Source organism: Hyla sarda, chromosome 5 (assembly GCF_029499605.1).
Source record: "Hyla sarda isolate aHylSar1 chromosome 5, aHylSar1.hap1, whole genome shotgun sequence".
In the NCBI taxonomy this organism is placed as follows: Eukaryota; Metazoa; Chordata; class Amphibia; order Anura; family Hylidae; genus Hyla; species Hyla sarda.
In genome coordinates this window covers 365,068,121-365,083,050 of record NC_079193.1, presented here as the reverse complement: position 1 = coordinate 365,083,050, position 14,930 = coordinate 365,068,121, and the positions used below count along the sequence as shown (strand labels likewise).

Sequence of the window (14,930 nt, the reverse complement as noted above, 5' to 3'; positions counted from 1 at the left end):
GACATGATGACATCACACAGTTCCTCTATATGGACATGATGACATCACACAGTTCCTCTATATGGACATGATGACATCACACAGTTCCTCTATATGGACATGATGACATCACACAGTTCCTCCATATGGACATGATGGCATCACACAGTTCCTCTATATGGACATGATGACATCACACAGTTCCTCTATATGGACATGATGACATCACACAGTTCCTCTATATGGACATGATGACATCACACAGTTCCTCTATATGGACATGATGACATCGCACAGTTCCTCCATATGGACATGATGACATCACACAGATCCTTCATATGGACATGATGACATCACACAGTTCCTCCATATGGACATGATGTCATCACACAGTTCCTCCATATGGACATGATGACATCACACAGTTCCTCCATATGGACATGATGACATCACACAGTTCCTCTATATGGACATGATGACATCACACAGTTCCTCTATATGGACATGATGACATCACACAGTTCCTCTATATGGACATGATGACATCACACAGTTCCTCCATATGGACATGATGACATCATACAGTTCCTCCATATGGACATGATGACATCACACAGTTCCTCCATATAGACATGATGACATCACACAGTTCCCCCATATGGACATGATGACATCACACAGTTCCCCCATATGGACATGATGACATCACACAGTTCCCCCATATGGACATGATGACATCACACAGTTCCCCCATATGGACATGATGACATCACACAGTTCCTCCATATAGACATGATGACATCACACAGTTCCCCCATATGGACATGATGACATCACACAGTTCCCCCATATGGACATGATGACATCACACAGTTCCTCTATATGGACATGATGACATCACACAGTTCCCCCATATGGACATGATGACATCACACAGTTCCCCCATATGGACATGATGACATCACACAGTTCCTCCATATAGACATGATGACATCACACAGTTCCTTCATATGGACATGATGACATCACACAGTTCCTTCATATGGACATGATGAAATCACACAGTTCCTCCATATGGACATGATGACATCACAGAGTTCTCCATATAGACATGATGACATCACACAGTTCCTCCATATAGACATGATGACATCACACAGTTCCTTCATATGGACATGATGACATCATACAGTTCCTCCATATGGACATGATGACATCACACAGTTCCTCCATATGGACATGATGACATCACACAGTTCCTCCATATGGACATGATGACATCACACAGTTCCTATATATGGACATGATGACATCACACAGTTCCTCCATATGGACATGATGACATCACACAGTTCCTTCATATGGACATGATGACATCACACAGTTCCTCCATATGGACATGATGACATCACAGAGTTCTCCATATAGACATGATGACATCACACAGTTCCTCCATATAGACATGATGACATCACACAATTCCTTCATATGGACATGATGACATCATACAGTTCCTCCATATGGACATGATGACATCACACAGTTCCTCCATATGGACATGATGACATCACACAGTTCCTCCATATGGACATGATGACATCATACAGTTCCTCCATATAGACATGATGACATCACACAGTTCCTCCATATGGACATGATGACATCACACAGTTCCTCCATATGGACATGATGACATCACACAGTTCCTCCATATAGACATGATGACATCACACAGTTCCTCTATATAGACATGATGACATCACACAGTTCCTCCATATAGACATGATGACATCACACAGTTCCTCCATATGGACATGATGACATCACACAGTTCCTCCATATCGACATGATGACATCACACAGTTCCTCCATATGGACATAATGACATCACACAGTTGCTGCAGATTTGTCAGATCCATGATGAGAATCTCTTGTTCCCCCACATCCCAGTAGTGATCTATTGGATGAGATCTGGTGACTGTGGAGGCCATTGGAGTCATGTGACCTCATTGTCCTGTATGAGATGATGTCATGTGACATGGGGCATTATCCTGCTGGAAGTATCATCAAAAGATACAGGGGACACTGTGGTCATAAAGGGATGGTCATGGTATCCAATTTTTGGTGCATGTGTTAATTGTAGCCTGTTTCCTGTTCTTAGCTGACTGAAGTAACACCTGGTGCCGTCTTCTGCTGCTGTGGCCCATCTGCTTTATGGTTAGACATGTTGTATGTTCAGAGATAGTATGTGAGTGACTGTTGCCTTTGTCATCTTGAACCAGTCTGCCCATTCTCCTCTGACAAGGCATTTTCGTTCACACAACTGCCACTTACAGGAAATTTCTCTTTTTCGAACCATTCTCTGTAAACCCTAGAGATGGTTGTGGGTAAAAATCCCAGTAGATCAGCAGTTTCTGAAATCCTCAGACCGACCCGTCTAACCCCAACCACCATGCCATGTTCAAAGTCACTTAAAAAACCCTTTCTTCCCCATTCTGATTCTCAGTTTAAACTTCAGCAAGTTGTCTTGACTATGTCTACATGCCTAAATGCATTGAGTTGCTTCCGTTTGATTGGCTAATTAGCTATTTGTGATAAAGGAAATCTGTCAGTAGTGTCACCTGCACTAACCTGTCGGTACCAACAGCAGGTGACACTGATGACAATGGTACTCACCTTGTCCCGTTCCGTGGTGGGGCTTTTTGGTAATTTCCTCTGTTAGCTCGAGTCCCGGCAGCTGGCTTGGGGCATGGGCGGAGCTTACTGACGTCACCACTGCTGCTCCCTGCTGGATCCCGCTGTGAGAGAACAGCAGCGGTGATGTCAGTAAGCTCCGCCCATGCCCCAAGCCGGGTGCCCGGTGCGGAGTAATGGAGGAGATTACCGAAGATCCCCGCCACCGAACGGGACAAGGTAAGTATTGTTGTCATCAGTGTCACCGACAGGTTAGTGCAGGTGACAGATTTCCTTTAACAAGCAATTGAACAGGTGTACCTAATAAAGTGGCCAGTGGGTGTATGAGGTTGTGATATTATAATCTCTTATATACAACTAGAAATGTTACAACCATCCTCTGTGAGTGGGTGTGGCTACTAAATTGGGAGGGGCTTGAAGTTAATATCATCCTCTAAAAGTGGAGGGCGCTATGTTCCTTTAGATCAGTGTTTCCCAACCAGGCTGCCTCTAGCTGTTGCGAAACTACAACTCCCAGCATGCCTAGACAGCCTTCGGCTGTCCAGGCATGCTGGAAGTTGTAGTTTTGCAACAGCTGGAGGCACCTTGGTTGGGAAACACTGCTTTAGATTCACGTAACGGTGTCTATAAAGGAAGTTCATGGGACATTTGATTAGGGATTCACGACATAGTCGACATAAAACAAGGATTTCTATCTTGACAGTTTAGTGTTAAAGGGGTACTCCGGTGGAAAAAATTTATTTTAAATCAACTGGTGCCAGAAAGTTTAACAGATTTGTAAATTACTTCTATTTAAAAATCTTTATCCTTCCAGTACTTATCAGCAGCGGCATGCTCCACAGGAAGTTCTTTTCTTTTTGAATTTATTTTCTGTCTGACCACAGTGCTCTCTGCTGACACCTCTGTCCTTGCCAGGAACTGTCCAGAGCAGGAGAGGTTTGCTATGGGGATTTGCTCCTGCTCTGGACAGTTCCTGACATGGACAGAGGTGTCAGCAGAGAGCACTGTGGTCACACTGGAAAGAACTACAGAACTTCCTGTGAAGCAGACAGCAACTAATAAGTACTGGAAGGATTAAGATTTTTTAATAGAAGTAATTTACAGATCTGTTAAACTTTTGGCACAAGTTGATTTAAAAAAAAAAAATAAATGAAAAAGGTTTTACACCGGAGTACCCCTTTAAGTTTTGCAATGTTATACAAAAAGAAACCTGAATAACCTCACAAATTGCATTTTTCACTTGATAAAGTGGGCACCCCACAGATTTATTATGGAAATCTACAAAAAAATTTACGTTTTTAACATAAATCCTAATGTGGTCAGAAAAATTCCTACAGAATAGGGACCCTATTGTTATCAGAAGGTGAAGTACGGCTTATTAGTGGCCTTCTGCTCTGAGACTTACAGAAAGGTCTTCAGTGGGGGGGACCACTTTATGGGGTCCACATTACTTTAACATTTATATAGACAGAGGTCATTTTAATAGGATAATGCATTTTACACTTCAAGATTGTTTACAATAAAATACAAATATTTAACATGATCTGTAAATTCCAGAATCAGGGTTCAAGATAGTGGAAGAAAGTACATTAAGGTCACATCTGGCTGCAGCCACAGAAACGGAATCAGTGGAACAAGGTAAAAACTATATATATATTTCTCATATACTTGGAAAATCATCAAATGTTTTTATGTCCTAAACAGGAATACAAATACAATATTCTTGAATATAAATACAAGAATTTAACTACTATAATACTGACTCCTATGTACAAGAATATAACTACTATAATACTGCCTCCTATATACAAGAATATAACTACTATAATACTGCTCCTATATACAAAAATATAACTACTATAATACTGCCTCCTATATACAGGAATATAACTACTATAATACTGCCTCCTATATACAAGAATATACTATAATACTGCCTCCTATATACAAGAATATAACTACTATAATACTGCTCATATATATACAAGAATATAACTACTATAATACTGCCCCCTATATACAAGAATATATCTACTATAAAACTGTTCCTATATACAGGAATATAACTACTATAATACTGCTCCTATATAAAGGAATATAACTACTATAATACTGCTCCTATATACAAGAATATAACTACTATAATACTGCCCCTATGTACAAGAATATAACTACTATAATACTGCTCCTATATACAGGAATATAACTACTATAATACTGCCTCTTATATACAAGAATATAACTACTATAATACTGCCCCTATGTACAAGAATATAACTACTATAATACTGCTCCTATATACAAGACTATAACTACTATAATACTGCTCCTATATACAAGAATATAACTACTAGAATACTGCCTCCTATATACAAGAATAAAACTACTATAATACTGCCTCCTATATACAAGAATATAACTACTATAATACTGCTCCTATATACAAGAATATAACTACTATAATACTGCCCCTATATACAAGAATATAACTACCATAATACTGCTCCTATGTACAAGAATATAACTATTATAATACTGCTCCTATATACAAGAATATAACTACTATAATACTGCCTCCTATATACAAGAATATAACTACTATAATACTGCTCCTATATACAAGAATATAACTACTATAATACTGCCCCTATATACAAGAATATAACTACTATAATACTGCCCCTATATACAAGAATATAACTACCATAATACTGCTCCTATGTACAAGAATATAACTACTATAATACTGCTCCTATATTCAAGAATATAACTACTATAATACTGCTCCTAAATACAAGAATATAACTACTATAATACTGCTCCTATATACAAGAATATAACTACTATAATACTGCTCCTATATACAAGAATATAACTACTATAATACTGCTCCTATATACAAGAATATAACTACTATAATACTGCTCCTATATACAAGAATATAACTACTATAATACTGCTCCTATATACAAGAATATAACTACTATAATACTGCTCCTATATACAAGAATATAACTACTATAATACTGCTCCTATATACAAGAATATAACTGCTATAATACTGCTCCTATATACAAGAATATAACTACTATAATACTGCTCCTATATACAAGAATATAACTACTATAATACTGCCAGTATATACAAGAATATATCTACTATAATACTGCCTCCTATATACAAGAATATAACTACTATAATACTACTCCTATATACAAGAATATAACTACTATAATACTGCCTCCTATATACAAGAATATAACTACTATAATACTGCCTCCTATATACAAGAATATAACTACTATAATACTGCTCCCTATATACAAGAATATAACTACTATAATACTGCTCCTATATACAAGAATATAACTACTATAATACTGCTCCTATATACAAGAATATAACTACTATAATACTGCCTCCTATATACAAGAATATAACTACTATAATACTGCCTCCTATATACAAGAATATAACTACTATAATACTGCTCCTATATACAAGAATATAACTACTATAATACTGCTCCTATATACAAGAATATAACTACTATAATACTGCCAGTATATACAAGAATATAACTACTATAATACTGCCTCCTATATACAAGAATATAACTACTATAATACTGCCAGTATATACAAGAATATAACTACTATAATACTGCTCCTATATACAAGAATATAACCACTATAATACTGCCAGTATATACAAGAATACATTTATGGTAAAATGAAGGATGCCATTACAAATTACAGGCCCCCATACTGATATTCAGATGTAAAAATAAAAGAGTTCTGGCTCTTAGAAAGCGAGGGAGAAAAAATAAAAATGCAAACATACATCTGTCTGTGTCCTTAAGGAGTTAATCTTATAGATTTTAGCACTATATATGCTCTGTTTACTTATTTAGGTAAATGGTTAAAGGGGTACTCCGGTGGAAAACTTTTATTTTTGTTTGTTTTTTTAAATCAACTGGTGCCAGAAAGTTAAACATATTTGTAAATTACTTCTATTCAAAAATCTTTACCCTTCCAGTACTTATTAGTAGCTGTATGCTACAGAGGAAATTCTTTTCTTTTTGAATTTCTTTTTTTGTCTTGTCCATAGTGCTCTCTGCTGACAGCATATGCCCGTATCAGGAACTGTCCAGAGCAGGAGAAAATCCCCATAGCAAACCTATGCAGTTCCTGACACGGACAGAGGTGTCAGCAGAGAGCACTGTGGACAAGACAAAAAAAAAGAAATTCAAAAAGAAAAGAAATTCCTCTGTAGCATAAAGCTCCTAAAATGTACTGGAAGAGTAAAGATTTTTTAATAGAAGTAATTTACAAATCTGTTTAACTTTCTGGCACCATTTGATTTAAAAAAAAAAAAAAATGTTTTCCACCGGAGTACCCCTTTAATTCCTATAAGTCAGTGTTTCAAAACCAGTGTGCCTCCTGCTGTTGCAAAACTACAACTCCCAGCATGCCCGGACAGCCTTCGGCTGTCCGGGCATGCTGGGAGTTGTAGTTTTGCAACAGCTGGAGGCACCCTGATTGGGAAAGAGTACTTTTAGTACTATCATGGATGCTTATAGTGTTATACATAGACTGTTCTCTCCTCGGAGTTCCTAAGCAGCTGTGCTGAAGGTGCCCGGAGGGATCGGCCGCGGTGTCCATCACAAGAGGCTCCTCCAGCACAGAATAGTCAGTGACTATATATATCCGGGGGGAGGTAAAGGCAGCGCTCATTCAAGGTGACCCAGGGACATAAGGAGATTGCGGTCCCTGGCACGGTCGCTCCCCTCCGGAGTCTTAGAGATGGCGGTAATTAGACGCTGCCTGGGAATCTCTCGGAGACTTTGCACTAATTGCTTCCTAATTGCTATGAAGATATAAAGACTTTATTACCAGACGCAGCAATGAGACGTGCGGAAATGTGCGGCCTGCGCGAGTCATTACTAGTGTTGCTCGCGACTACTCGCAAAGCGAATTTTATTCGGGAATATCGCATATTCCCGAATTCGCGAATATTCGCAAATATAGCACTATATATTCGCAATTACGAATATTCGTTTTGTTTTTTTCGCAGTACACATCACAGTGATCACCCCTCTCTGCTTCCAGCTTGTGTAGTGTAAAGAAGGCTCTAATACTACTGTGTGAGACTGGCGTATAAATTTGCGCATATGCGAAAATTTGCATATGCTGATTTTCGCACAAGCAAATTTTTGCATATGCGAATTTTCGCTTATGCTCATTTTTGCATATGCTAATTTTCTCATATGCGAAAATAAAACGCGAATATTACGAATATGCGAATTTAGCGAATATATGACGAATATTCGTCCATATATTCGCCAGATATCGCGAAATCGAATATGGCCTATACCGCTCAACACTAGTCATTACGGGGACTGCTGGAGGTCTCCGAGGTCTATTGGAAGTGACAGGGTATGGGATGACCTGGTCGTACTGCAGGACAGATAAAATACATCACGATCTCCAGGGATACATAGTTTCCACATAATGACAATGACTGGAAATCCAGGATTTTATCAGGTCACAGCATAGCCCTCAGCACTGGAGCAGCCTCCCATTGGAAAAAGTATGAACTGTATCTAATCTGATAAAACAGAAAGTAAAGGGCAGAATGTTGTAGAAAGTACATAATCAATAAAGCAATGAACACAGACAGATATTAAGAGGTTAATTAAAAGCCCCCCTATACAGGATTACAACTATTATAATACTACAACCTATGTACAAGAATTTACTATAATACTGCCCCCTATACAAGAATACAACTATTATAATACTACAACCTATGTACAAGAACTTACTATAATACTGCCCCCTATACAGGAATACAACTATTATAATACTACAACCTATGTACAAGGATTTACTATAATACTGCCCCCTATACAGGAATACAACTATTATAATACTACGACCTATGTACAAGGATTTACTATAATACTGCCCCCTATACAAGAATACAACTATTATAATACTACAACCTATGTACAAGAATTTACTATAATACTGCCCCCTATACAGGAATACAACTATTATAATACTACAATCTATGTACAAGGATTTACTATAATACTGCCCCCTATACAGGAATACAACTATTATAATACTACGACCTATGTACAAGGATTTACTATAATACTGCCCCTATACAAGAATACAACTATTATAATACTACAACCTATGTACAAGAATTTGCTATAATACTGCCCCCTATACAGGAATACAACTATTATAATACTACAACCTATGTACAAGAATTTACTATAATACTGCCCCTATACAGGAATACAACTATTATAATACTACAACCTATATACAAGAATTTACTATAATACTGCCCCCTATACAGGAATACAACTATAATAATACTACAACCTATGTACAATAATTTACTATAATACTGCCCCCTATACAGGAATACAACTATTATAATACTACGACCTATGTACAAAAATTTACTATAATACTGCCCCCTATACAGGAATACAACTATAATAATACTACAACCTATGTACAAGAATTTACTATAATACTGCCCCCTATACAGGAATACAACTATAATAATACTACAACCTATGTACAATAATTTACTATAATACTGCCCCCTATACAGGAATAAAACTATTATAATACTACGACCTATGTACAACAATTTACTATAATACTGCCCCTATACAGGAATACAACTATTATAATACTACGTACAAGAATTTACTATAATACTGCCCCCTATACAGGAATAAAACTATTATAATGCTACGACCTATGTACAAAAGTTTACTATAATACTGCCCCCTATACAGGAATACAACTATTATAATACTACAACCTATATACAAGAATTTACTATAATACTGCCCCCTATACAGGAATACAACTATTATAATACTACAACCTATATACAAGAATTTACTATAATACTGCCCCTATACAGGAATACAACTATTATAATACTACAACCTATGTACAAGAATTTACTATATTACTGCCCCCTATACAGGAATACAACTATTATAATACTACAACCTATGTACAAGAATTTACTATAATACTGCCCCCTATACAGGAATACAACTATTATAATACTACAACCTATGTACAAGGATTTACTATAATACTGCTCCTATACTGAAATACAACTCTTATAATGAATTCTTGTACATAGGTTGTAGTACTATAAAAGTTGTATTCCGGTATAGGGGGAAGTATTATAGTAAGTTCTTGTACATAGGTTGTAGTATTATAATACTGCCCCCTATGCAGAAATACAACTCCTATAAGGGTATGTTCACACTGCGGAATCCCCGTGGAATCCCCAATGAACATTACCATCAGGGTTTACACAAGACCCGTTCACACTGCGGAATTTCAGCGGCGGACAATTCTGCCGCTAACATTGTTCCGCGCAAAGAAAGAACATGTTCATTCTTTGCACGGAAGTCCGTGAACACTGCATAGCCGTCAATGGTCACAGCATACAAATCTCTAACAGCATACAAAATTACTCATGTCTCAGGATTTCCCAGGTTGCAGTGCGTCGAGACCTGACATCACTAGGCAGTTGATCAAAGGGAGCCTGTCCTGCTTCAATGGGTGGAGCGTTCGCTGGGTGGGAGATAATTTTGCAACAGCTCTAGGCACCCTGATTAGAAAGCACTGGTGTATTGCATTGAAGGGATCACAGGTGTGTTTCAATGGGTGAAATGGCTGATGTGTGGGAGGGAGGAAAGTGACCTCATTCTTACAAACTATGGAACTATGGGATGTGTAGTTTAGAGAACAAAATTCAACAGGAAATATCCAGTTCGCGCAGGTACGTTCTACTAAAATCACCTTATGGTGGACTATCCCTTTAAGATTATTAATAAATAATAGAATGTAACTACTATGATATAAAATACCTGACATGTTCGGCACCATCTAGGTGACATCTTCTTAGAACATAAGATTTTTAGAACAACAGATAAATTGTATATAAAGATAGGACACAAAATGTATCCAACTGCAGAAAGCCCCGTGTTCTCCAACCAGTGCGGCCTCCAATGGTTTCTCTTTTCCCTCTAAGTCTGTGATCGATTTCACTTCCAACGTGTAAAGGAAGACGGGAGCGTCAAGAGCGACTTACCGCTACTCGGGGAGATGCTGTACTGCCTGACAGGCCGCTGCCCGGAGGATTTTGAATTATACGGCTGCTATTGTGGACAAGAGGGGATCGGGAACCCTAAGGATATACTGGACAGGTAGGACACTGCAGTAAACGATGGTGTCGGTAAACAGAACACCGAATCGGCATGTAGTTATTACCGTAAAGCTCCCAAAACCCGAGGCTCAAATTTTTTTTCAAAACTTGACACTAGCTATAGTGAAGTTTATAGCCGAGTTCTGCATATAGGAGGGAGTCGCTTTACTTGTACTCATCTTAAAGGGTTACTCCGCCCCTAGACATCTTATCCCCTATCCAAAGGATGCGGCTGCAGCACTCTAGACATCCGTCGCACAGAGCGAACTTTGCTCCATGCCGGATGACTGGCGATGCAGGGAGGAGGCTCATGATGTCACGGCCACACCCCCTCAATGCAAATCTATAGGATGGGGCGTGACAGCTGTCACACCACCTCCCATAGACTTGCATTGAAGGGGCGTGGCCATGACGTCACGAGCCTCCAGCATTGCACCCGACGCTCTAAACGAACACCGGGTGCAGGAGATTAGATTTCTGATCGCGGGGGTCCTGCCGCTGGGCTCCCCTGTGATCAGACATCTTATCTCCTATCCTTTGAATAGGAGATAAGATGTCCAGGGGCGGAGTACCCCTTTAAGGGTAAGTTTACACGTGCGGGTTAACGAGCCCAGGTAGACCCAATGTAATCTGCTGCAGATTTTACCGCTGTGGAAAATTGTCCGTAGAACACCTGTAACGACTGAAACTCACAGTCAGAAACATGCCCCTAACTCACCTGTGTGAATGTGCCCTAAGAGGGTTGACAGATTGCTAGAACAAGACAAGAATTTACAATAAAAAAAATCTTAATCCTTCCAGTATTTATCAGCTGCTGTATGCTCCACAGGAAGTTGAGTAGTTTTTTTCCAGTCTGACCACAGTGCTCTCTGCTGACACCTCTGTCCATGTCAGGAACTGTCCAGAGTAGAAGCAAATCCCTATAGCAAACCTCTCCTGCTCTGGACAGTTTCTTACATGGACAGAGGTGTCAGCAGAGAGCACTGTGGTCAGACTGGAAAAAAACTACTCAACTTCCTGTGGAGCATACAGCAGCTTATGAAAGTTATTAAAGGAGTTTTCTATAAAAAAATAATAATAATAAAGCTAATTTTACTTTTACCCTGTTCGGAAATTTTTGAGTTATCAGTGTGAGAAGTACTGTGTAATGCTTCACTTCTCCTGTGGTGGCGCTGCAGGGAAATTGCTTACAGGCAACCTCACTAATAACTCTAGAATTTTCTAATATGGTATAAGAAAATTAGATTGTTTTTTTTTTCTTTTAACAAAACTAGTTTTTTGTAGTGTGTTCCTAATACTGTATAAGACGCAGTACATTGTGCCCCATAATGCCTGTTCTCTTCTGTTCCCGCCATTAGCTGCTGTTTCTCCCACCAGTGCTGTATAGAGCATCTGAAGAAATTGGGCTGCGCCCCAGACAGGAACGTCAGGTCAGAGGTCGTGTGCATTGACCGCAAGCCCACATGTAAGAACTTTCTCTAAATATTCATTACTAGCTTTTTTTTTTATGAAAACTTAAAGGGTTACTCTGCTCCCCAGCATCCAGAACATTGAGTTCCTGAACGCTGTGTGTGGGCTTCCGTGTTCACCCCCACCCCCTCGTTATGTCATGTGACCCTCTCAATGCAAATCTATGGGAGGGGGCGTGACGCCCCCTTCCCATAGACTTTCATTGATGGGGCAGGCCGTGACGTCAAAAGGGGGCGGGGGTGGAATTTTGCAGACGCTGGGGAGCGGAGTAACCCTTTAAAGAGGTACTCCGCCCCTAGACATCTTATCCCTTATCCAAAGTATAGGGGATAAAAGGTCTGATTGCGGGGGTCCCACCGCTGGAGCCCCCGCGATCTCCCTGCTGCCCCCGGCATACATTTAGAGCGTTTGGTGCAGCGCCGGAGGCTCGTGATGTCATGACCACGCCCCTCATGATGTCATGGCCACTCCCCCACCTCCTCAATGTAAGTCTATGGGAGGGCTCATGAAGGCAGTCTGAACCCGACGCTCTAAATGAACGACGGGTGCAGCATGGAGATCGCGGTGTTCCCCAGCAGCAGGACCCCCGCTATCAGACATCTTATCCCCTATCCATTGGATAGGGGATAAGATGTCTAGGGGCGGAGTACCCCTTTAAAGGAGTTGTGACTAAGACTTTTCCTCATGTGTATCTGTTTTTTCTGACACAGGTGTGGGATGGAGCATTTGTGACAAGCTGGTGTGCGCCTGTGACAAAGCGGCAGCGGAATGCATGGCGGCAGCACCATTTAATGGCACCATGAGATCACTGAACAGAAGGCAGTGCCAAGGGGCTCCACTGCTGTGCAGGAACGGAGGTAGCCAGGCTAAACCGGAAAGGGCTATGGGGACACAGTCTGACAGCTCGGACTCCGAAGACAGCAGCAGCAGCGAGGAGCAAAGTCCTATGAGGGAAATAGTGAGAGCGGAGGACTCTGGGTCCCTGGTGCCAAGAGGAGGAAGACGGACACGCTCCATACATCTGGGGAACTAGTGCAGGAAACAAAGTAGATGTTTGTAGAGTGACTAATAAAGGGGAATTCCACCATCATGCATCATCATAGAGACAAGACAGGAGTTAACATTGGTGGGGTACAGTAGATGGGCCAATTTCTATTGTGTTTAGAGCACAGATATTTCCAATGAGATGTTTACCACTCGATGGCGCTCTGGTCCAGAGGTTCCAAGAGCCAAAACATAGTTCCATAGATTTCGCAGTCTGTTGTCTTGGTCCCAACTGATATACGCCCATTGTTATCTTCTAACCGGTCACTACGATGTGGAATTCCCCTTTCCTCTTCTAATGGATATTACAGGTTCTTTGAACACACGTGATATCAACGGTTCCTGCATGTGCTCTGAACTTATTCAGCCTTCTTACAGGCACAAGTGTTGGTCCAAATCATCCCAATCGATGTTCACACACACACATATTATATATTTATATATATATATATATATATATATATATATATATATATATATATATATATATATATATATATAAATAAAAGGAGGATCAGGGCAGCACTCCAATAGCGTGAAAAAAGATAAAATTTATTCCATCAAAACATTGTGCAAAACAGCAGCGACGTTTCGATCCTCTCCAGGATCTTTTTCGAGAGAGGATCGAAACGTCGCTGCTGTTTTGCACATTGTTTTGATGGAATAAATTTTATCTTTTTTCACGTTATTGGAGTGCTGCCCTGATCTTCCTTTTTTACATTTGGATGGATCGTTGGACTTGATCCTTTTACAGGTTGCCTGCACCTTCCCTTTTATATCTTTTGGATTTTAGAGTGTTGTTGCTCCTTTGCTATATATATATATATATATATATATATATATATATATATATCTACTGTAGGGAGCATAGATGTGAATTTTGAAGATTGTGATTTGGATCCACAAACCCTACTATGTCCAGGCTAGTATAACATGTTAGTAAGGTATTATCCATATATTGCTACTGTTCAGGACTGTAACAGAGGTAGGTCAGTGACAGCGATTCTCACTGTTGTACCTGAAGCTGTATATGGACTTTTATAGTGGATTTATAAACTCCATTCAGATTAATAGCTGCACATGAATAATCTAGGAAAGCAGTGGAAAAGATATAGGACAACTAGCGTTAGTAAAGGTCCACTTACCTTGCTCTGCTGTAGGTTCCAGCTGAACACCAACAATAAAGGTGTCGTCATAAATTCACTACGTACTAACTTCGTAGAGCTACATCGAGATTTTGTTGGTAGGAAAACCAAACCAAATGCCAAAATAGATAGAGACCATTCAAATTCATGCGGACCGCAAACCAGATCTCTTAGATTTACTAGACCTGACCAGACCACTAAAACTAATCTGACCCCTGACCAGAACCTTCAAATTGAATCAAGCCTCAAGCCATTCTCCTATAATAAATCAGACTCCAGACAAGACAACTAAAACTGATCATACCCCTGACCAAACCCCTAAAAAGAATCAAT

The 14,930-nt window shown here is 39.6% G+C and overlaps 1 protein-coding gene across 8 annotated transcripts in view; it reads left to right on the top strand.

Annotated features, from left to right (window-relative positions):
• Nucleotides 1–13,870, top strand: part of LOC130274443 (otoconin-90-like) — a 191,126-nt gene extending 177,256 nt beyond the window's left edge. For all 8 annotated transcript variants that reach the window (XM_056522778.1, XM_056522777.1, XM_056522781.1 and 5 more), the window contains 4 exons: nt 4,231–4,311; nt 10,765–10,939; nt 12,297–12,403; nt 13,119–13,870. In XM_056522778.1, coding sequence (XP_056378753.1) covers nt 4,231–4,311; nt 10,765–10,939; nt 12,297–12,403; nt 13,119–13,441 — 686 coding nt within the window. In that variant the 3' untranslated portion in view covers nt 13,442–13,870. The remainder of the gene's footprint in view (nt 1–4,230; nt 4,312–10,764; nt 10,940–12,296; nt 12,404–13,118) is intronic.
• The last annotated feature ends 1,060 nt before the right edge of the window (nt 13,871–14,930 follow it).